This window comes from Staurois parvus, unplaced genomic scaffold (genome assembly GCF_062004578.1).
Source record: "Staurois parvus isolate SC_StPar_1 unplaced genomic scaffold, SC_StPar_1.0 ptg000340l, whole genome shotgun sequence".
Classification (NCBI taxonomy): Eukaryota; Metazoa; Chordata; class Amphibia; order Anura; family Ranidae; genus Staurois; species Staurois parvus.
In genome coordinates, this window is record NW_028318136.1 from 5253682 (window position 1) to 5278200 (window position 24519).

The 24519-nt window shown below is 44.2% G+C and overlaps 1 protein-coding gene across 1 annotated transcript in view; it reads right to left on the minus strand.

The window, feature by feature from the left end:
• Positions 1–9916: 9916 nt before the first annotated feature.
• LOC149456981 (cytochrome P450 2B2-like) overlaps positions 9917–24519 on the minus strand; it is a 41278-nt gene continuing 26675 nt past the window's right edge. The window contains exon 9 of the mRNA XM_089684269.1: positions 9917–10249. Within this exon, the coding sequence (XP_089540395.1) occupies positions 10068–10249 (182 nt within the window). The 3' untranslated portion in view covers positions 9917–10067. The remainder of the gene's footprint in view (positions 10250–24519) is intronic.

A 24519-nucleotide genomic window follows, 5' to 3' on the forward strand; every position in this document is an offset into this window, starting at 1 on the left:
AAACAACCTTAGACCCATCTCTCTACTGCAATTTACATCCAAACTCCTTGAGCGCTTAGCCTATAATCGCCTAAGCTCCCACCTCACCGACAACAACGGTCCCCTACACTCCACCAAAACCGCCCTACTCAAACTCACCAACGACCTGCTAACCGCCAAAGCCAATGGCCACTACTCAGTGCTACTACTCCTCGACCTCTATGCAGCTTTTGACACGGTCAACCACCCCCTCCTCCTCAAAAAACTATACTCTTTTGGTCTCAGGGACTCCGCTCTCTCCTGGCTCTCTTCCTATCTATCCCAAGACTCCTTCAGTGTTACCTATAACGCTGCCACCTCCCCCTCACTCCCCCTCTCTGTTAGAGACCCCCAAGGTTCTGTCCTCAGGCCCCTTCTCTTCTCCATCTACACCTCCTCCCTTGGTTAACTGATACACTCCCACGGCTTCAACTACCATGTCTATGCCAATGACACTCAAATCTATCTCTCTACCCCTCGCCTCACCCCTTCAGTCTCCACCCGAATCACTAGCCTTCTGAACGACATATCAGACTGGATGTCACTTCACTTCCTCAAATTAAACCTTGCCAAAACCGAGCTGCTAGTTTTACCCCCAGCCCGCGCCCCCCCCCCCCCCCGACCTCGCCATCACGACCAACAACACCACCATCAGTCCCACCCCACAAGCCAGAGTACTAGGTGTCATTCTAGACTCCAATCTGTCTTTCCAGCCCCAGGTCCAATCACTGACAAATTCATGCAGACTCCACCTCTGCAACCTCTCCAAAATACGCACGTTCCTAACTCAAGAAACTACAAAGCAACTCATTCACTCCCTTATTATATCACGACTTGACTACTGTAACTCCTTCCTCGCCGGCCTACCTCAACACAGGCTATCCCCGCTTCAGTCTATCCTGAATTCTGCGGCCAGACTCATCCACCTTATTAACCGCTCCATATCCGCCACCACCCTCTGCCAATCCCTCTACTGGCTTCCAATTGCCCAACGCATAAGATTCAAATTATTAACATTGACGTACAAAGCTGTTCATAACACTGCCTCAAACTACATCACCGACCTGATAGCCATCTACCACCCAAAACGCACTCTGCGCTCCTCATAAGACCTCCTACTCTCTAGTTCCCAGGTCTCCTCTTCCCATGCCCATCTTCAGGATTTCTCCAGGGCTTCCGCCATCCTCTAGAACTCACTACCCTAATCCATCAGACTGTCACCTACCCTCCTCACCTTTAGGCGCACCCTGAAAACCCATCTCTTCAGAGAAGCCTACCCCATCCTCACCTAATTGCTGATCTCCTCCGCTCTTCCCACCACTCCATCCCCCACAGCTATTTCCTCCTGTACCACTCTGCCCTCCCTCCTAGATTGTAAGCTCCAAGGAGCAGGGCCCTTGAACCCCTCATGTATTGTATTGTATTGTTACTGTGCTGTCTCGTGTACTGTCTCCCATTATAATGTACAGCGCTGAGCAAACTGTTGGCGTTATATAAATACTGTATAATAATAATATTGTAAAAGGTAGACATTCCTTGGGTAACGTAATGTATTTGGGAGGTTAGGAATGCCTGCTTTCCCAATATATCTGAGGCCAGCCAGGGGTAACGGTCAATGATCTGCTGCAGAGTTATTATCGTCACATTGTGACCTGTTCTCCGAGAAAGCCATTGGATGACTTCGCCATGAAATTCTATACACTGATGTATGCTTTGCTGATGTATGTATTGCAAAACTGCTATTTTAAGTAGTGTAAACTCAGCAAAACACTAGAACAAATTTTGAAATTTATTGTAGCTCTCCACTTGGAGTCCTGGTTAAAATCATTGTTCAGTTTAGATAATGCAATTTAAGATGCATCTAAACCCAAGTGGCTACATGCCAGTGGGGGCCGTGCATTTCACACCTAGGTCTTCAGTGATGTCCTACCTGTATTAAATCAGCAATTTTTAGCTGTAACCTTAAAAATTCAACATGGAAAAAAACAGGGACATGGAAAAAGTAGGGCCTGGAACCAGTTTGACTGTATAAAAAATGTAAATAAAATGCATTATACTCACCAAAACTACTGATCATTAGTACATAAAATCCATCCTCCTTTCTTTCCTCAGAAAGAGTTCAATCACTTTGTTGTACTGATTATCTGTGTCTTTCAGTTCCAACAATAAGTTCCTTTCTTTCACCATGGAGACTAATGCTGAAAGTCAAATCTGGCCAGTCATATTTCTGGCATATGTTTTAAGACATTGTCTGCCCCAACTTTGTTGTCAATGGGTGAAAGTGTGCCCCATCATTGGTGTCATTGAGCCCCAGTGTTGGTGATATTTGGAGAAATTGTGCCCCATCATTGATGTTATTGGGAGGAATTTTGCCCCTTCATTGGTGTCAGTGGAGGGAATTATCCCCTATTATGGGTATCAGTGGATGAAATTGTGCAAGCAAAGGGCTGCATCTGGCTCCCGGGCTACAGATTGGATACCAGTTGGTTAAATCTATAGTTTCATTGCCATTTACTGTAATGTACAGGTACCTGCACTGTTGATTTTGAAGGCCTCAAGGCAGATTTCTTTGACCCAGGCAATCATGGCTATCATGGCTGAAATATGGTTGGATAAGATCTCTAACATAAACATACAATACTGGAAGCAACAAAATCAAGAGAAAAGCTATGAAATGAAGAGATTCAACTATATTGGAAATAACAAAAGGGATAACAGGCACATGGTGTGGCAGTCCATGTATGTTTGCTGAGTTCCAAATAGGCAAGGGTGAAGGTAGTCCAGTAGGTACTAAGGGCAAGCTGCGGAGGAGCGAAGCATAACTCTGCAAAAGGGAAACAAAGAAACACAGCGCCTCTAAGTGTGTACTGTGAAGGTATTTAATAAAAAAATAAGTAGTAACTCACATCTTGGAATTTAAAAACAGGCTCATGGGTAAGAGGGTGAGATGTCTATAGCCAGATGTTGTGTGACTGATCCAGAGAGGAGATCAATTGAATCCGCCAGCAGGTGGTGCTGTGCATGTGCAACATGGATGGCAAGCCTGGTGGAATCTCCAAGGTGTCTGCCAGCAGATGGTGCTGTGCATATGCAGCATAGATGGTGAAGCCTGGCAGAGTCTCCAAGATGTCCGGGATCAGCACGTGTGGCATCTGACATCATCAAAATGCAAAGCGTTTCTGAGCATGTGCTGGATGAGAGGAGTCCAGGTGCGCTCTTTCATCAGGCAGGGAAGAGCTTTGGGTGAAGGAGCCTTATGTAGAGCAAGGGGCGGATGATGGACAGGGCCAGGGATGGGAAAAAAAGGAGGATACTGTCACAGAGCAGCAGACAAGCTGTCTGTGAACAGGAAGATTAGTGACACTGGTGGAGGGATATATAAAATGAATTAAATAGTGAATGTTGATAACAATATGAGACACTTAGAGGTAATGTTAAAAGCATGGTATTAGGAAAAAAATTAAAAAATCAGAAAAAAATTAAAAAAGCAAACAACAGAAAAAAAGGGGGGGGGGGTGAAAGGAGGAAAAAAGAAGGGTAGAGGAGGAGGGAAAAAAACGTTTTAAAAATTATAATTTTTAAAATATTATCTCGTATGGAGAGACATTAATGTATATAAGATAATGAAAATAGTAAAAAGGGAATGTAGAAAATTGTTGTAAAAATGTATATAGTAATAAAAAAAAATATTTATATCTATATATATATATAATACATAGGTATCCATTAAAATTATATATATGTGTGTATATATACCCATATAAAATTATATTGGAAATAACACATTTGTGGAAGAAATATATTAAAATGTAAGTCAGTGATTCTGATAGTTTAAGCAGTGTTTGGGCCAGCAGAGAAGGCCTAATGCAGGCCATACATGGGTCGAATTCTGAATGAGTTTTCTTTAGAAAATCGCAAACTTTGTGTGTTTTGTGATGCGATAGCGGCACCATTGATTTTGAAATTGAACCAACCAAGCCTCTAATTTCTCCTCATGTTGTGGCCATGAATTTTCTTTTCTGTCCAGGTCACAGCTTTATATTTCTTGCACAATTCGCCCATCATTGATTCGAAATTCGTTCATTTTTCAAAAAATTTCTAACATGCCCGATCACTTAAATTCAATGGTCACACAAAAATCGGCCGTTTCTATTACCCACTAATGGTGCGAAATTCGAATGAAAATTCTTACAAAAGATTTTTGAAAAAAAATTATTTAGGAATTCAACCCATGTATGGCCGGCTTTAGTGGCCCTGACAGCCCACTATAGTTAGATGCACAGTAGAGCTTCCTAGGTTTGGGAGCTGTGAAAACAAAGTAATCATGTATACAGGCTCTTGGAGGTGTCTGCAGTGTTTGGGCTTTTGCACATGGCCCTATTTAAGGCATTTGGGCTTACAGAGTAATTTACAGCTGATGGTTGTGATGCCTGGGAGCTACAGCTGCAGTGTATTTTTGCTCATGCATTTTAAAAAACCCTATGCGTGCACACGTACGGGCATATTTTGCAATCCTTAAAGTTTAACATTTTCAAAAATACACCCATACATGTGTAAATGTGAGTGATGCGTGTATGTGTGCATAGCCGGGTACTGCGTTTTTTGCATATTTATTTTGCACCTATGGTCAGAGATCTCCTGTAGCTGTGAATGGGGCGAATACAATCATAATTTACTTAGTATGTCCATATACCTTACATATGGCTATGTGGAAGATCCATTACCCTGGGATTTCAGCTCAAAACACTGACTGGACCCGGGCAGAGATGAGGGTAGCCTCCACACCAACAGTATGTGTAGCTGTTTAACAAATTGGTGGGTGGGGTGAGGAGCTGCTTTCCAAACTGCAGCCCAGGGGCTGGATGTGGCCTTTGTTTGTCTTTATTCGGCCCTTGGGGCACTATTTCATCCACAACTGACACCATTGATGGGGCACTATTCCTCTCACAGACACCAATGATGAGGTGATATTTCTCCTATTGTTATCAACAATGGTGCACTATTATTCCCGATGAAACAAAAAAGGAGGCACTATTAATTCCTCTAAAAGCAATGATGGAGCATTGTTTACTCTCACTGACTCTGCCTGCATAATACTCTCTACAGGCAATACCTGTAAAAGAAGACTGTAAGTACCTTTCCTGCCGCCTGCACTACTTGAAGTCAGGTGCTGGTTTTCCTCCAGCCTTTAGGTGGCACTGTGCCACTGATACAGTTAGAGAGGAGTCTAAAAAGGGACTTGTCCCCTTATGGATTTTATCAGGATCTCAGAGAAGCCAACTGTGCGATTGGATGCTGCAACCTCTTGAGACCTCAGGCGGGCAGCTTGACCAGGAACCCTATATATAGGGTCTCCTGCCTCATTTGGGTGCACCTGGAGCGAGTGGTAGGTCAGGGATAGACATGCCACTGGATAAGGAAAGTGATTAGGGGTTTGTGCAAGGGGAGGTTCCCGATGAGTAGGGTCAGACCAGAGACTACACTTGCAAGGAGGAAACACCCCGGTATCCAGAATAGCCACTTGGCCATGTGGCAGTTTGCTGACCAGTGCATCGTAAACTGCCAACACTCCAGCACAAGCCAGCCTTTGGTGCTACAGGCCATAAGCTTGGTAATACTTTAAAATCACAAATTGCAGCGTTGCTTTATACCAGTGCTTACAAGAACTGTCATCACTTATTACTGTTATCCTTTATATGCAATATACTAGATAATTACAGCAATCAAGAACTTTGTGTGGTCTCTCCCTGACTGGGTACCTTGGGCCTGGGGCACGCCTACAAGTTGAACAAGACTTTATTAAGTAGAAATGGTCTCCTGAAGTCTGCAGGAAAACCAACAGTTCCAGGAGTGTCAATCCCCCAGGTACCCATCCGCATTCATAGGTTCCTTCTACCAACCTCCAAGTCACTACAGAACTCAGTAATGACATGGAGGTCGGCTGGAGAAACCAGAGTTAGCTGGACACCCCTGGAAATGGTGTGTTTCTCTGTGGACTTCAGGGTCACCGTAACTGCACTGTTGTCTATATACAGGTCAAGGACTTGGCTGTGTAGACTGGCAGGGGTGTCTAGTTCACAAAATTGACTGAAATAAATTGCAAATGATTTGGCAGGTAAAGCAATTAGCATATACTATATGTATATTTCAACTATGTATTTCACTGCTTGCCTGAAGTCCAGGTTTAACGCTCGTCCCATCCAAGCTTAGATGGGGCACTAGGGGGTCGATTTCTTAAAGGCAAATAGGCTGTTTACTTTGCATGGGAAGTTGCACTTTTCAAGGGAATTTACTTGGGGCTTAATGTATGTGGTTAAATTTCACTTTGAAGAAGCCCACTTCTACAGTTTATTACATTTATGAAAAATAGTAACATTATAAAAAATATCTTATGTAGCTTTTATATCACTTCATGTGACACCAACTGTTGTTGCCACTTTTCCTTATTATCACTGTAAACGCTTGTATTCCTGGAAAATTATTGATGGAGGTCTTCACAAAATTTGGTTATATATAGTTTTTATGTACCGTAAAACTGAAAATTTTTAATAAAAAGGATTTGTAAAAAAAAAAAATCACTTTGTAGAGAATATCAAATCACAAAAAACAGCATTTTTGCTTGCACATGATTGGATGATGGAAGCCAGCAGAGTTTCCCCTCATTTACTAAACCGTACAAATGTCAGTGCAACATATCTTGCAAAGCGAATAGTTTATTTGCCTTTAGTAAATCAACCCTTAGATCAGCAAAAGGATATCTGACCACTTGGACAGAATTTATGCCAACCATCCCTACTTCACCCACTTTTACCATTTCATCTGTCAATGCCAATTGTGAAATGTCATCTTATATACAGGGATTGGTGCAATTTAGATACAAACAAGAATGAATAATTGCAAACAGAGATTGTACTATAAATATATGAGGTTTGTACCTTTGCCTGGAGTTTACGTGGTGGAAAATATAGAACTCTGTGTAAATAATGGTAACACAGGAGATAACCTGTGATGAAATGGCATCCTTTTTTCTGGCGGAATCATATTTACCTATATTGTAAAAGGTATATATGTTAGTTTTTCGTGCATATTTCTAACCTTGTGTAATACAATATGTTTAGAAGGTTAGGAATGCCTGCTTTCCCAATATGCTGGGGGCAAGCCAGGGGTAACCGGTCAATGATCTACTGCAGATTCATTATCATTGCAATGTGACCTGTCCTCTAGAGAGCCATTGGATGACCTCACAGTGTACACATTGATGTATGTTTAATTGCTTATTTGTGTAGCATTACCCCTTAGGGGCTACTGGATTTCAATTGGGTCCCCCTATACTCTGCATGGCAAGGCAACATGCATTTCCCACACTTTGCACACTGGAGTCAAAGAACAGTCCTTGAGCTTGATTTTGTGATTTTATTAAGGGGTTAAGAATGTGGATGTGGTATAGGGGTATATGGGATGCCCGAGGAACTGCAGAACTTGAGGACAAATTCCTTAGCAACTATGTACAAAAATGTGTATAGCAACAGTTTATTTCCTTGAAAAACAACAAGGGCTCTTTTAGTGTACATCTTTAGCCCCTGGATGATTCCATGTTTTCACCCAGCTGCACTGAGAGTACTCCCTAGGTAAGGGGGCCCAAGAGCTGTTAATTTAGAGCAGTCCCAGATGAGGAGCTAGTTGGGTCTTGCACCTGACTGCCCTCTTCCCTTATCCAGCACAGGGGGTGCAAGAGTACTCACACTGTGCTCTCCTGTTAGCGTAGTGGGTTGGTGGCTGCCTTCAGGCCTTACACTTGGCTGGCTCCTTCGCTGCTGCATAGGCTGTCCTCCCTGGGAGACATTGAGGCAGTGGAGATCCTCTTTCCCAGTGACCTGCCTATAGGTGGTCCCCCCCATCCCACATTACAGCCTTCCTCAATCCATCTTCCAGCTTACACTGCACACCTTCTACCAGGCTCTGTCACATTTGATGGTTGACTTGGTCACCATGCCCAGACTTCCTGCCAGGGGATTGGCCAGAGTCCCTCAGACATGCAGATCTGGGCCTCCTCCACCCCTCCACCACTCTCAGGCTCTCAGGTTTCTGGAAAGGTGGGAGGGCTCCAGAAACCCTGACCTGTTAGAACCTCTTATCCTTTCCTGAGGTAACCTCACTACCTCACTCCCAGGTTGACTCATCCCCCGGCTGCTACCCAGCCTCTATCTAAAAAAAAAACAACTATCTAACTAACCTGGAGGGCTTTACATTTGCAAAAATTATATTTTAAGTATTGTACACTAACCAAAAATTTATAACAAAAATGTAATATAGTGTAGCTTCCCACGCTCTACAAAAAGTACATATTTTCTGGAGTTCTGCTTGAAATCTTTTTTTCAATTTAGCTAAATCAATTTAAAGAGTATCCAAACCAAAGAACTTAGATGTGGCGAAAGGAGCAAAGGCTGGAGCCTGGGTTTAAAGGGTGTGAGCCTCTGTATAGACTGAATTCTATATACTGATAATCGATATTAGGGTAAAAAAGCTGAAATAGAGTTATAGAAGAACCTGTTTTGTAGCTGCATTACTCCAGCAGAAGTTGTGGATCTTGCAAAACTGAAACCCATCCAGCAACTGCTAGCTAAAGGGGCCATAGATGCCCTTGACGTTTTTCAGGTATTCCATCTGTCCTGTCCTTCAACTAAGTTTGCAATAAAGTGTTTAAAACACTACATCTACAAGAATGGACTTACATTCATTTTAAAAAAGAAATAGGTTAGATACATAGAGACTAGATGTAGGTGCCACTCTAAATCCAAGGGCCCTTTTAGATGGGGGCAATAAAGAGTCAAGGACTCATGTATGTTACTTTATTTACCACTTCACAATGGCTCAGTATCTCCTAGTCCAGGCCACACAGCCATCTACAGTTCGTGCTGAAGTCAATACTATCTTGCATAAACAGCTCCACTTCCTCGAAGGCAGCCTGTAAAGTAAACCAACACTCCACCATGGTACTGTATGGAACACTTACTGCAAAACAGGGTGGTCCATTTACAAGTTTCTGCCCACAAGGAGCCTTAATAATAGCTATGATTAAGGCCCCTTGCGAGCAGAAGCAGGTAGGTGAACCGCACATGTGATGTTTTACCTTGTTTTACAATAAAAGTGTTCGGCACAGTTCCATTGTGGAGTGCCAGCTTACCTTATAGTATGTATGTGTATTGGGCTTATGGGAATGCCAGCCGTAGCACCAATCCTCCTCACATATCGATTACACACCTGGATATGGTGAGTGCTGTTTGCTCCTTTAAGGCAGAAGCTACTGACCACCATTACAACTATATCCTACACATACCCACTGTAAAAAAAAAAAAAAATCTAAGCCTCCAAGGCACAGCGATTAAAGTTGACTGCTAGAGGCTCATGAGAGCAGGGACTTCAGGCTTAGGGTGAGAGTTGACATTACCCCACAAGAGTGTAGGGAAAATTCCATCACTAGAAAGATGCTGAGAATATAATAGAGACTGCTTATGGGCTGCATGGTGGCATGAGAACTTGGGTGAAAATCTCAATGCAATATTTTCTATTGCCTTGATCTTTGATCGCTATATATAAAATGTATGTAAGATGAGCTTTCATATTGGTGCTCTTTAATCGGTGAATTTAGTTCCCCTTTAGATTATAGGAGAATTTACTGATTGCATTTACATTTAGATTTAACAATTGTATTGGCCTTGCTATAAAAAGGCCAGGTCACACTAACCATCCAGGGGCTGGCAGCAACTCACCTGCAACATGATTGCTAAAGACAACCTTCACTTCTTCAATAGTCCTACAAAATTTTGCCTGTCAGAGAGGAAACAGCATCTAGCAACATTAATGCTAGATGATATCAATGAACACACAGAGACATATATTTATAAAATGTGATTTATTACAAAAAATGTGAATTAAAGTCATGCAAAATGACATCAAAACAAAGATTTGTGCCACATCATATACTGTAGATTTGAAGTCCTCCGAAGTCGTCCGTGTTATGTTTGGTGAAATGGATGCTTGAAGAGAATCTAATAGGGGATGAATGACATCTGAAATTTGGGAGCCATTTTTACAAGTCCGCTGTATTCTGGAGTGAGATCAATCTCATCGGGGGATTTATCAGAGCAGATTTCAAATTTCTGAAGAATGGACGTGAGCAAGAGGAAAAGTTCCATACGTGCTAGGCCTTCTCCAGGACAAGCCCTCTTTCCTACACAAAGATGATAAAGACAGTCAATCTTTTTGCCTCACAAAATAATCTGCTCATACAATCTGTTTGGACCTGCCTTGCTTGTATACCTACCTTAAGCTGGCCTTACACTGTGTGAATTTCCTCAGGAACTGGCCAAAATTCTCAGTGGATGACCCTGAAAATCCCACACTGCTCAACAAACATTGAAGCAGTCTGCTGGAAAATTTTTACCTGACCAGTGGCTGCATCCAAGCAGATACAGCTGCTGTTTGGGTATTTTTACAAAGAATAGGGCTGCCACCTCCAGCCAGAGAGGTTCATGTAAACCAAATTGGATGAGGGTGGGCATTGCAACATTTAATCATGATGAACATGGGTAAAACTGACAAATAATGCTTATATCCATAAAGCCATTTTATTTCTTTAATCTGTCCTACCACTTCCATTTATAAAGGTGTGAAAGGGCTGCACCAAGTTGTGTGGTAAAATGGTAATCACTGTGCAAGTTTTGCAAGGGTAGAGAGGTTTTTTTTGTCGCTTAGGGCTCTCAACCATGCATGTTGAGGAGCTCCAGAGTGTTTGTTTTTAATGCAGGAAACTGGCTTGGCAATTTTCCCTGGCTATGGTAAAGCCTGATCTCGGTCCTGGAGTTTGGAAGCTTTGTGCAGTGCCCTCCTCTACTTAGGCTGCTAGGCCAATCTTAGTTTGTGCAGTCAGTGGAGCAGAGATTGATTGTTTTTGTGTGGTCAGGGTTAGCTGAGTGTTTGATTTCTCTCACATGGTTCTGAAAGAAGCTTCCAGAATATAAGGCTGGGAGTGTCAAATGACCATTATGAATATTTATCATGCCCCAGCTAATCCCTGGAAGGAGACATCCACAAATTGGCTGGGGAGGTGACAAAGGTTTGGGAGGCTTTTCCAGAGGTTCTTTCATTTCCAGGGAGAGTTCCAAGCCAAGCCAAGACAAGGAACTGCAGCCTGGGCCTCAGCAGGTGCTGGACTGAGGGCAGGCCTGGACTGGAACAAAAAAATAGGCCCAGGCATTTTAGACTGTTTAGCCAATTTTTCCAGGAACTGGGGGAAGGGGATGGAAGGGCGGGTGTATTTTGCAGGGTCTGTTGGTGACAGGATATTCACAAAGTAGGTCTCCCCCACTGTGATATTAAGGGGACTGCGCTGTAAAGGGGCACTGTAATGATTAAAAGAAAATACTGAAGTGCAGTGCTATACAAATTGGGCCTTGCCATGCCAGTACTGGAAAGCAGCTGCATAGGGCGGGGGGGAAGGGAGCATAGCGATGGGTGCAGCGTTATACATGTGGATGATTGGTGATGGATCGTATTATCAGGGTGCAATGGTAAACAGAGTGGATCAGTATGGGGTTGGAGAAGGGTAAACAGCTGGGGTGCCCTTTTTTATTATGTGGAGCAGTATGGCATAGGGGTAGGTTAAATAGGCAGGGGTACAGTGTTATTGTTATACAGACTGGATCAGTATGGGTGGAGGCAGGGTGAATAGTGAGGCATGAATTGATATATGGAGTGGAGCAGTATGGAGTGGGGGCAGGGTGACTAGTCAGAGGTGCAGTGCTTAATAGAATGAGTCAGGGGGAATAGTGAGTGGTGCAGTGCTATACAGTGTGGGGGCAGGTGAATAGCAAGGGGTGCAAGGTTTTATAGGGCAGGTCAGGATGAATAGTGAAGGGTGATGTCAGGGTGAACAGTGATGGGTGCCATGTTCTATGGGGTGGGGGCAGGGTGTATAGTGAGGAGTGCAGGGTTCTGTAGAGTAGACAAGTATGGGGTGCAGGCTTCTGTAGAGTAGATCAGTATGGGGTCAGGGGTGCGGGGTTCTGTAGAGTAGACTAGTATGGGTGACAGATGCAGGGTTTTGTAGAGTAGACCAGTGTGGGGTGAGGGGTGCAGGGTTCTGTAGAGTAGACCAGTATGGGGCGAGGGGTGCAGTGTAGATGGGGGGTGCAAGAACAGTAGAGTGCTCCCACACAGGGTCAGGGGAGGAGTACAGAGCAGAGAACAGTGTCAGAGGGGACCATGAATAACCTGGAATGATCAGAAGGATCCTGGATCAGAACCCTCTGTACTGATCAGAGCTGGGAGCTGGGCAGGGAGGGGGAAGCTGGTACTTACAATTTGAGGAGCAGCAGAGCCTGGTCTCTTCCTGTGGAACATCCACTTGGCTGCGGAGGTGAGCCAGCACCAAGAGGGAATGACCCAGGGGAAGGACTCAGGCATGACCATAGCCCCGCCACCCTTTGACTTCTGATCTGTTGCTCCATGTCAGTCACAGAGAGCAGAGCGCCGATCACCGGAATCCACTGTATACCACACTGATCAGAAGCTGGCATCCCTGACCCACATCTCCATCTACTGAACTACCCCACTGCCAGCCCTGCTCCTCTATCCAGCAGACAACCAATCACCCTGTATTATCCTGAGGGTAAAGACAGCCCTGCCTATCAGCAAGGCAGGGGGTGGGATGAGCTGCTGATCTGGTTCATATTGACAAGCGGTGATTACCCACTTGTTAATATGAGAAGACTCCAGCTCACAGACACAAGCATGGCCACATAGCGGGAGGTGCGCAGCAGACCATGGTTGCTGCTTACCTATCGCTGTCCAGCCCAGACATGCGGCCCATCGGCCCCAGCCCACCAGATAAATGCCTGGTGTGCCTTATGGCCAGTTTGGGTCTGGCTGAAGACCTGGATAAGATTGCTAAATGAATATTTTCTTGAGGGCATTATCCTGGAGCTCTGGTCTGGAGAAGACCTTGCTTTGGTGCAAGATAATGCTATATGAATTGACAATGCTCTTATAAAGGCCTAGATATACTGGTCTTTCCCTTTTACCTCCAGAAAAGGCTGCTTAGAGAAGATTATTGAGAAGCTGTCCTTTTGTTACTTCTCCAATGTTTGCAGTATTTTGAACTCCTAAACCTCTCTCCTGTTCAAGTTATTCAGCAATAAATTTTACAAAAAACATGCCCTACACTGAGACTGTAGTGTCGGTGTACATGAAACTGTGCTTGTGACGGGCAGCCTCAGTACTAGCAAGGGAGACTTGGGTATATTCTCATCAGATCCTCTGGGGGGTGAGCACTACATTTACAAAGTATTGGGTCCACATTTTAGCGGAGACTAGCACCCACTGGTTGTTCAGCTGTGTATAGCTCTTATGGTTTGGGATGCTGACTAGTGTTCAGGGATCCATCCTATCCAGGAGTTCATATGACTGCAAAGGAGCAGTCAGAGGTACATGTGTGAATTGGAGTTTGAGTAGACTGTGGAGGAACAGAGAGGCACCCTAGGCCTGAGGGCCAGAGCAGTAGTGCTGCAACACTAAGCCATTAAGCTAAAAGAGTAGTTGTAGCAAAAAAAAAAAAAAATCTGAATCGCCCCTACATGATAACGTGTTTGTATTGAATAAATGTTCTTTTAAATAAAAGTGGCCAAGAAAGCCCTACAAAAAAGATTTAGAAGTATACTGCGTCCTTCAAGGACTTCTCTGCAGCTAGTTTCCCACAAACTGATAAATCCCCTAAATTAGGCAGAATAAACAGACACATCTGTAGCAAACTTGCTCATCAGAGATAGACACGGAGTTCCCCTTTTTTATTAGAAGTATTCCTCAATCCTTTATTCTCTACCCCCTCCCTTCCTGAGAGGCACAGGGACAGATGTGTGTGTGTTAAAAATTGCTGGCAGGCTGGAGCAGCAGGGGGCCAAGCACTACAAAGCCCCTCCATAGAGACAGCAGACTCTCTGTCCCAAGGCCTGTGTAAATTCACACCTCCTAACCAAGATAAGGTAGTTTTTTCCCTGGACTTGAAAGAAGTTGGAACCTCATAAACCCTATCAGCCAGGTGACAGAAGTTAAATGAACATTCCTCAGGTCAGCTGTCACTTATGTTTCATATCATGGATTATGAAGTTGTCAGTTTTAATGCATAATCCATCCGACGATCCCGCCCAAAACAGGGTATTGGCCAGTACTCAGAGCCACCCCCCCCCTGCAGGGGGACTTTAAAAGACAGGCTGGCAAGCCTAAAAAGTTAAGCTAAACACATCACCCAATTTTAACATCGTAACAGCAGGAGATCAAAGACCCTTCGCTCTGCAACTTGGATCTCCTTACCTTAAGGCTGAACATGGCAAGTAACTTAACCTTTTAACTTCTCCCTGTTATCTCTTTGCTGTGCTGTTTTCTATGTATATATAAATATATATCTTAGTTACATCTTTTTCTGTAAATATTTTATTGCACCTGTTTGACTCTTTTAGTAATAAATCTTTCTTTCTGAAAGTGTTAAACTGTTTCTAAAGCGCTTAATTGCAATTTACGAATTCCTGCCTTTTGAAGAGACGCTACTGTGTTTGTTTAATCCTCTGCCCAATCGGCCTGCAGTGACTGTATTGGACAGGCGACTTTTCAACCATTACAGTGTATATTGGATAAAGAGAGTTTCCCCTTACTCTGTACAAAAAGTGGTGGTGGCAGTAGAGGGTTAGTTGCGTAATTAACCCGACCCAGTAACAAGCGCATTCAGGCTGCCGGTGCATCGATTGCGTTCCATTAGCTGGACAATCGTTGTGCAGGGCGCAGCTGAGTGTGGCATTGTTACGCATGTCACATCGCGGTTTTAGATCGGCCGGTCCTTCGGTCACGCGTTTGGTGAGAAGGTCTGGGGTCTGACGCCGCGGGCGTGACGTATTGTTGGTCGTGGTCGCGTGATTGTCGCATGTTGAGGGTGGCGATCGTGCGTCCGTGACAACATCTACTATGAATCATCAAAATTAACTGAAAGTCAGTAAAAACGTGATATACAACTGCATTCAGAAGCATGTCATATATAAGCACTCGTACATTTAGTATTATAAATCACCCTCTCTGGTGTGCGTGATGACATCACCCCTTATGATCAGTGTTTTTGGTCGCTCAGGACTTTTCTAATGCTGTTGAAACTATTTTATAATTTAACATTTAATCCTCTGTCTAATTACTTACTGAATGATTAACCTGGAACAAAAGTGCAGATCGGGATATTGACTTCATTCTGACCCCATTTACTCCATCCCCTTTCCTCCAAAACACTTCAGATGCCAAACGGAAGGCAAATAAAGTAGTACCTTCCACGCAGTGTGTTTACTGTCTAACCTTCTCTAACAATACTTTCAAATAATTCAAATTATCAGCTCACTTACGCATCAAATAATTCAAATTATCAGCTCACTTACGCATAGTTTCCCAGCCATTGGCCATCAAATGTACCCATTGTGTGTTCTAACTAATGTTAAAGTGTATCTAAAGCTCAGTTTTTTTATAATGTTGGATAGAGGGGTAGGGATATGCTAAAGGTTTGTTCTGACATGAAGCTCGGACTCAATCCTGGCTGTTCGACTGTTTAGATGAAATAGGCATCACTGAGTCCTTAAAAACCAGTGATATCAGTGGTCCCATTCACTTACATAACCAGGAATCCATGTCCATGTCCAAAAGCAAAGAGGCTGGTTGGAGGTGACATCACTGACCAAATATGGCCATGCCCTTAGTTGGTCAGGGATGTCCCACATCTCTACTTCACTCCACTCCATAAAAACCTTTATAACAGCACTCCAGAGCTCTATGTACCCCGTACTCATTCATATAAGGGGGAGGCCAGATATCTGGTGCCCCCCTTATCTTAACACCCCCACGACCACTGGCTCAAAGTTGCGGGGAAGAGGCCCTTATCCTTATTAACATGGGTCCCTCCACACGTTGAGGACGGGGCCTGGTATAGTTCATAAAGGGTGAAGTATGACTGTCCCCCTTCCCACTTTCCTAGCCTGCCAAGTTGCATACTCTGATAAGGAGCTGGTTTTGATTTGGGGGTTCCCAAAGCCAACTTTTTTTGCATGGCGTTCCCCCTTAAAATTTGTCCAACAACTGAAGTGTCTGGTATTGAATTTTGGGGGACCAGGTAGTGAGGCGTTTTATACCTTAATGCAGGGAATGCAGCAAGGTAAAAAACGTTTTGAGTTTAGAACCACTTTAAAGGGATATTATACAGAAAGATAGAAATGTAATATATTGCAGCTTATCAATCTTTGAAGGTAGTGGCTGCATTACTTTTGTTTTTTAGTCTTATTTCCTTTATTTTCATCTGGTGATCCAGTCAGTAACACTTCGTGCCTTAGAGTGCCTCCACTCTGAATGGAGAAACAATGGGGGCACCTTTGGACAGCAGCATTGTCAATCTGGTGAGAGGGCAATGTTAGATGTACTAGCAAATTTAGATGAAAAAAAACGTGAAAAAGCCTAAAGACAGAAAATTAATGCACCCACAACATCTGAGAGTTGATAAGCTGCAATGTATTTCATTTTTGGCATTCATGCCTTTTTAAATTGTGTCTTTTATACATGCCTGGAGTTTAGCTTAAAGTGGTAGTAAACTTCTAATTTGGATTTGTACTTGCAGGTAAGCTTTTAATAAAGCTTTCCTGCAGGTAAAAAGAATATCTCCTAAACGTGCACCATTTAGGAGGTAATCACTTTTTTGGTAGCCAGCTCATGCACTCTGAAGGAACAGCATACACGTACCGTTCCTTCAGAGCTCTGTGCTGTGCTTGTGACTCCCTCACATATGCGCGGGTGTGATGTCATCGTGGCTTGACCATTCAAGCGGTCACAGCCCACGATCCCAGAAGGAAGACCGGTTGAAGATGGAAGCCTCTGCAGCGGTGACAGAGTACTGCTGGAGGGCTTTGTTTTAAGATATGTCTCTCATTCTGGTATAGTATATACAGTAATGCATACTAGCAGATGCCTTTACCTTGCATAGAGAAAGTTTTTTTTTAAGGTTCAAAGTTATTGCTTTAAGATATGGTATCTTCAAAATATATTTCTGCATGAAAAAGGCACACTGTGAAACTAATAAGTTGAAAAAAAAGATACGTAGTCAGTTTTACTTGATTATAATTCAAAGCCTTTTTTTTCTTTTTTTTTTATCGTTTTCTCATAAGAAAAGTTGTAGCTCATATTAACCCTTAACTAGTTGCCGACCGCAGATAGCCGAATGACGGCTGCACTGCGGCCGGCCAGTTCTGGGTGGACGTCATATGACATCCTCCCAGAACGCGCTCTCCTGCACGCCCCAGGGGGCACGCACCCGGCGATCTCCGTGATCGCTGTGTCCTACGGACACAGCTGATCACGTGATGTGGTAAAAGGCCAATCACAGCGGCCTTTTACCACGTGATCAGCGGTGTCCAATGACACGCTGATCAGAGGGATATGCAAGTGCCGGTTCTCGGCTGCACTTTCCTCACGCTGTCAGATCGTGAGGAAAGTACTGCCGAGAACCGGCAGTTGTCAGAGCGGGGATCGGCACCGATCATCAGGGCACTGATGATCAGTGCCCTGATGATCAGTTCCCAGCAGTGCCACCCGCAAGTTCCACCCACCTGTGCCCAGCAGTGCGCCCACTAGCTCCGCCCACCTGTGCCCAGCAGATCATGCACCTGTGCCCAGCAGATCACCCACCTGTGCCCAGCAATGCACCCACCTGTGCCACTCTGCAGTGTCACACACCTGTGCCCAGAAGTGCCACCTACCTGTGCCCAGCAGTGACACCCACCTGTGCCACCCACCTGTGCCCACCAGTGCCACCCACCTGTGCCCACCCACCAGTGCTGCCCACCAGTGCCACCCACCAGTGCAGCCCAGCAGTGCTGCCAGTCAGTGCCACCAGTCAGTGCCCAGCGGTTGTGCCAGTCAGTGCCGCCAGTCAGTGCCCAGCAGTGATGCCAGTCAGTGCCGTCTATCAGTGCCCATCATCAGTGTCACCTATCAGTGCCGCCTATCAGTGCTGCATATCAGTGCCGCCTATCCGTGCCACCTCATTAGTACTGCCTATCAGTGCCCTTTAGTGCTGCCTATCAGTGCCCATCAGTGCTGCCTCATCAACGTACATCAGCGAAGGAGAAAAATTACCTGTTTGAAAAATTTTATAATAGAAACAAAGAAACTTTTTTTTTTTCACATTTTTTGCACTTTTTTAATTTATAGCGCAAAAAGTAAAGCGCCCAGTGGCGATTAAATACCACCAAAAGAAAGCTCTATTTGTGAGAAAAAAAAGATCAAAATTTCATATGGGTACAATGTTGCATGACCGCGCAATTGTCAATCAAAGTGCAGCAGCGCTGAAAGCTGAAAATTGGCCTGGTAAATAAGGGGGTATAAGTGCCTGGTAGGCAAGTGGTTAACCACATCCTGCCTGCCATATATGGAAATGACGGGTGGACAGAGAGCTCTCTTGTTCTGGAGGACATTGTATGATGTACTTCCACCAGGGGTGGACTGACAACTCATGGGGCCCCCGGGCAATTGGGGATCATGGTGCCCCTGTGTCCTTGCCCAAACTCAAAAAAGCCTATGAAAAAGGTACCAGGGGCATCTCATGGGGCCCCCTACTGACCCCGGGCGCTCGGGCAGTGCCCGAGTTTCCAAATGGTCAGTCCGCCCCTGACTTCCACTCTAGCTGCGCATGTGCGCCCCCACGGTGATCGGTGGTGAGCTGTGTCCCTAGGACACAGCGGATCACCGATCGTGGTAAAGAGCCGATGATGTAGCCTCCACCATGTGATCAGCTGTATCCAATCACAGCTGATCACATGTAAACAGGAAATGCCAGTTATCGGCAGTCCTCTCCTTATGCTGACAGTGGGTGAGGAGAGGAGAGCCGTAAGTGGCATCTATGCTGATTATCAGTGCAGCCGCATCAGTGCTGCCTTTCAGTGCCCATCATTGCTACCGATCAGTGCCCATCAATGCCACATAGAAGTGCCCATCAATGCCACATAGAAGTGCCCATCAATGCCACATATCAGTGCCCATTAGTGATGCCTGTCAATGTCCATCAGTTCTGCCTATCAGTGCCTCCTTATCAGTGCAGTCTATCAGTGCCACCTATCAGTGCTGCCTATCAGATGGGCTTATTAGTGCCCATCAGTGCTGCCTATCAGTACCCATCAGTGATGTCTGTCAATGTCCATCAGTGCCGCCTATCAGTGCCTCTTCATCAGTATAATCTATCAGTGCCCATCAGTGCCGCCTATCAGTGCCAATCAATGCCACCTATCAGTACCCATCGGTGCAGCCTATCAGTGCAGCCTCATCAGCACACATCAATGAAGGAGAAAAATTACTTATTTACAAAATGTTATAGCAGAAACTAAGAAAAACTTTTTTAGTTTGTTTATCAATAAATAAAAAACCCAGTGGTGATTAAATACCACCAAAAGAAAGCTCTATCTGTCTCTAAAAAATGATAACAATTTGTTTTGGCACAGTGTTGCATGACCGCATGATTGTCATTCAAAGTGCGACAGCGCTGAAAGCTGAAAATTGGCCTGGGCAGGAAGGGGGTGAAAGTGCCTGGTAAGTGGTTAAAGTAGTTTAAAGGCTAAAGGGAAATAATGATTAAAAAAACAGAATTTATGCTTGCATATGATTGGATAATGGAAATCAACAGAGCTCCACCTTCACTAAGTTCTGGGGAAAATTCTCTTACAAAAATAAACAGCCTACTGTTCATTAATAAAGCAACCCCCTTGTGTTTAAAATGCAATGTGGACTTTTAGAAGTTCACTGAATGTTCACTTCTAAGTAAAATATACAGCTGAACTTGAACTGTGCAAAAAAAAAGATTTCTCTAGTTGACAGAGAAGATCTCCAGGTACATCCTGTCCTATGGGGAAAGGGGACAGAACTGCCCTAATTCCTAGACTGTGCGTCATTCAGTTTATCAGCATTCCTGACCTGACGTAACATCAGATGCTGAGTCTGGAGTGCCAATATTATTGTATCAACTTTCCTAATATACCTGGATCCTGGAAGACACAGAGGTTAACGACCTGAAATACAAATAGACAACCTTCTTCTCTGTATGACATCTGAGGGTCTGGCTTATGGTCACTTATGGTCACTGAGAAAATAGGCATGTTGGAAAGGGTCCACAGGACCCTAAATTTAAATGCAGCCCAGGTTCACCTGTAAACTAAGGTCATCATGGAAAAGAAGAACATCTATACCAGTGGTCTCCAAACTGGCCTAGGGGCCAGATGTGGTCCTTTTCCACTTTTCCACCAAATGACACCAATGATGGGTTACCATTCCTCCAACTGACACCATGGATGGCACTATTCTTCCCATTGATACCAACAATGAGGCCTTCTTCCTTCCATTAAAACCAATGAAAGGGCATTGTTTATGCTCACTGCTGCTGGGAAATTTTCTACTCCCAAGGCCACTGTCTGCACCTCCTTAAAGCCTGAAAGAAAGTAAACTGGCCCTTTTCTTAGAAAGTTTGGAAACCCCTGATCTATACCTACCTTTCCAGTGGCCCATGTGTTCAAACTCCAGTGCTTTGATGATCTCTGGCTTCAGCAGGTATTCCATACAGGGTGTACGATCCAATGGTTGGGAGAAACCACAGTATGTGGTGGGAGGGTGCAGTTATTCAACACATCCAGAAGTGTGAAACAACTACAGCAGCTGGAAACCAGCAAGGTAGTAGGGTTTGCTGACTTTGGCCACCGGAAAGATACATATAAATGCTCTTCATTTAAAAGGTTTGCTTAGTTTACATGTGACTAAGTGGTGGTGATGGTAATGATAACTAAATACATCCCTGTATATATTTACACATGGCCCCACTTTCTTGTTGGTTCTGAGGCTTGGCCTGCAATTAATGGATGTGAGTTACAGAAGTAGACTTGAGGAACCTGAAAGGAGGTCTGAGGCATGTGTCTAGTAATGTCCAGGCCTAGGGACATTGATCTGTAAAAAGAACACAAAAACACATTTTCAGTGTGTGGCTAAGCAGTGGCTGTCAGGCATTCAGGAGCTGATCCTGCCAACTCCTGAATACCTGTTTTTTTTATTGGTGTAGCATCCTCCTAGTTAGATCAGATCAGGATCAGGCAGGGTCAGTAGCAAAGTAAACTCACAGGAACACAGGAAAGACCATACGGCACTTGAGCATTGCAAGAGCTGGGTTTAAATAGCCCGCCCGACTCCTGACAGGCGCTCCTGGGTCCTAGTGCTTGCCCGGCGCCGTCATTGGTGACAGGCACGCCTGGGTCCTAGTGCCCGTACGTTTTGTCAGGACTCTACGCATGTGCGGATTCGATCGCCGCAGCGATCTTCCCATTCACTGACAGTGGTATTCTGCTTAACAGAGTGCTGCAATTGATTAGTTGGGTCTGCTCATGATGCTCTGATGCGGTTTAAGCTTGTCTTGAGCTCCACTTGCCTTCAGGAAGCTATGAGAGCCTTCCAAAACTTAGGAAGCAAAAAAAATCCCAGCATGAATATGGATACAGACCTGACCAACTACAGGGGAGGTCCCATTGCATGCTGGGAGTGGTTTTTATGTTCTATGAGCACATGGGTTCAGTGTCTTTCCCTGGAGAGGATTGCATCAAGCCAAGCTGGAGGCAAGCTTGCCTCGCCTGACACTTGCGGCCATGCGGCCTCAGGTGGGCAAAAGATCTGTCTGGTATCACTGGAGGGTTTCGCTTGGAAGATTGGAGGGGGGCTTCCATTCTGTCCTTGGACCTGTGAGTACAGACACAGAGATCTTGGGGACTCTGTATGCTTGGCTACCCCTATGGTTATTGGTAGTCAGTGTGGGTCTGAGAAAAGGGAGCAATGGCTAGTGTTCTGAAGAGCTTGTCTGACCATTGTTACTGCAAGGGACTTTGCTCAATTCTAAACTACTTGTTTCTGTATTCTAAAGAGAAGTCTTCTATCTGCCCTCAGCAAGGACTTCAACAGTACTTAGCTAAGAGATCAGTCAGATGACCTTGATGTGAAAAGTTTTAATTTTGGAGTATCCTACTAGAATCCCCATCCCTAATTCTACAATAAAGCTCCAAAAAGAAACATCCCCTAGACTGGTGATTGGAGACAATGAGTGGAAGAATGTGTGCACCTGGTTGTGGAAAGCACTTTGTGCCTGGCTGCGGGGCGAAGAATGGGGAGACCTGGACAAAAATAAAAGCGGCTCCTTAGGGGATAGCGCTACATTGGGATAATGCTATGAAACCACAAGCCAAATGTTTGGCTCTCAGTTGTGTCTCATCCCCATTGACTTGAATAGCCAAGTTTGACAGAAGGTGCCATATATCCTCAACATGCTGCACAAATTTGTATATAAACAGCACCCTATTTTAGATTTTAGGTGGGTGGTTGAGGGGCAGTAACATCATGGTTCAACCAGTTTCTGGAAGCAGGGGACAAGGATCTGATGTCACACACTGCGCAGCTGTCAAGAAACTAGTACAGCTAATTCTTCTGCAGCTCATGCAAATTCTTTTTCTAATGCTAATTCCCATGCAGCTAATTCTTGTGCATGTATATCAGCACCAGGGGTGTACTGACAACTCATGGGGCCCCCGGGCAATATGGGATCATGGGGCCCCTGTGTCCTTGCCCACACCCAAAAAAGCCTATGAAAAAGCCAATGAAAGGTACCAGAGGCATCTCATGGGCCCCCTACTGACCACAGGCCCTCGGGCAGTGCCCGAGTGCTCGAATGGTCAGTCCGCCCCTGATCAGCACACAGACATTTCTATGCACCATCGTGCATCGGCACACACATCTTCCTGCATTGGTGCCAAGCTGTCTTTTTTAAAGTTGACTCTGCTGTGTACTAATCACTAGATGTTCTCAGCTTCCTGTGACCCGTGTTCCTGTTTGTACTGACTGATCTTCCGTTGCTGACCTGGCTTGTTCCTGACCTTGCTCTGTGGATTCTGGATTCTGACCTTGGCTTGCCTCTGACTGTTCTCTGCCTGATCTCCTTGCTACTGGACCTTACTCTGCTTGCTAACCTGGTACCGACCCCAGCCTGCCTCCTGACCATGCTGCTGGCTCACTGTGTATGACACTGGTTCACCTTGACGCAAGAGAAACCCTCTCATTAACTCGGCCTTCAACCAAGGTACGTGACAACAGCTCAGAGAGGACAGGTGAGTGCAATATGAGACCTGATTGGAGAGAATGGACACCCCCCCTACACAATCTCATAAGGAAACATGCACAGTTGAGGCTGTCATTCACAGGCTGTGTGCTGGAGGGTGCCTCACTCATCCCCCTCGATCTCTTGGAATCAGCAATAACTCATGAAGATAACAGGGGCAGACTGCAGACAGAATGCACATTCAGTGCTCTGGATTGACGCAAGTACACACTATAGAAGGATATGCTTTGTACATTTTTTATTTCAGAGATTTACAATAATGTCTTGCCCCACATGGAAGAAAAATATATTTGAAATATATTTTAAAAATATTCTTCCCAAATATATTGACATATATTTGAACTGCTACAATATTGGCCATATTCAATATATTAAAAAAAATAAAATTATATATATATATATATATATATATATATCATGTTGAGATGCGTTTTTATTACAAACTATATGAAAAATATTTTTAAAAATACATTTCAAATATACTGTATGTCTTTAAAAATACAAATCTTTGGAATGCATTTACAAATACAGCATGTGTGTGTGTATATATATATATATATATATATTTTTTTTTTTTTTTTTAAATATATTTAATACGGTCAAAATTGTAGCATTTCAAATATATGTCAATATATTTGGGAAGAATATTTAAAAAAAATATATTTCCAATATATTTTTCTTTCATATGGGGCAGCACTAGGTTTCTTAGTTCAAATACCAACCAGGACACCTGTATGGAGTTTACATGTTATTCTCTTACTTGTGTGAGTTTTCTTCCTCACTCCAAATACATATTGAAAGGTTAAATGTCTCCTATTTATATTGGCTCTAGTATATGTATGTTTGCATGGGAGATTAGGACCTTAGATTGTAAGCTCCTTGAAGGGCTTATGTAAACGTAAAGCACTGTAGATAATTGGTAAATGCTCGTCATGAATAATAACAATACAAAAATAAAATTAAAGAAAAGACTTTGGTTGTAGATAAACTTGAAAGTGTCCCTGGGAGCGCGCAGCACCGCGATCCGGTGCCCGCTGTGTCCTCCGGACACAGTGAAACACCGATCGTCGGACGGGACCTCTATACGAGGTCCCGATCATGTGATCACTGATTGGCCAATCAGTGATCACATGCAAAGTAGTAAGCAAGATGTCACTTGTGACATCATTGCTTACTACGTGTGAAATCTGTGAATGATCACAGAGGTCACATGGTACAAGCCTATTCACAACAGCCTTGTACCA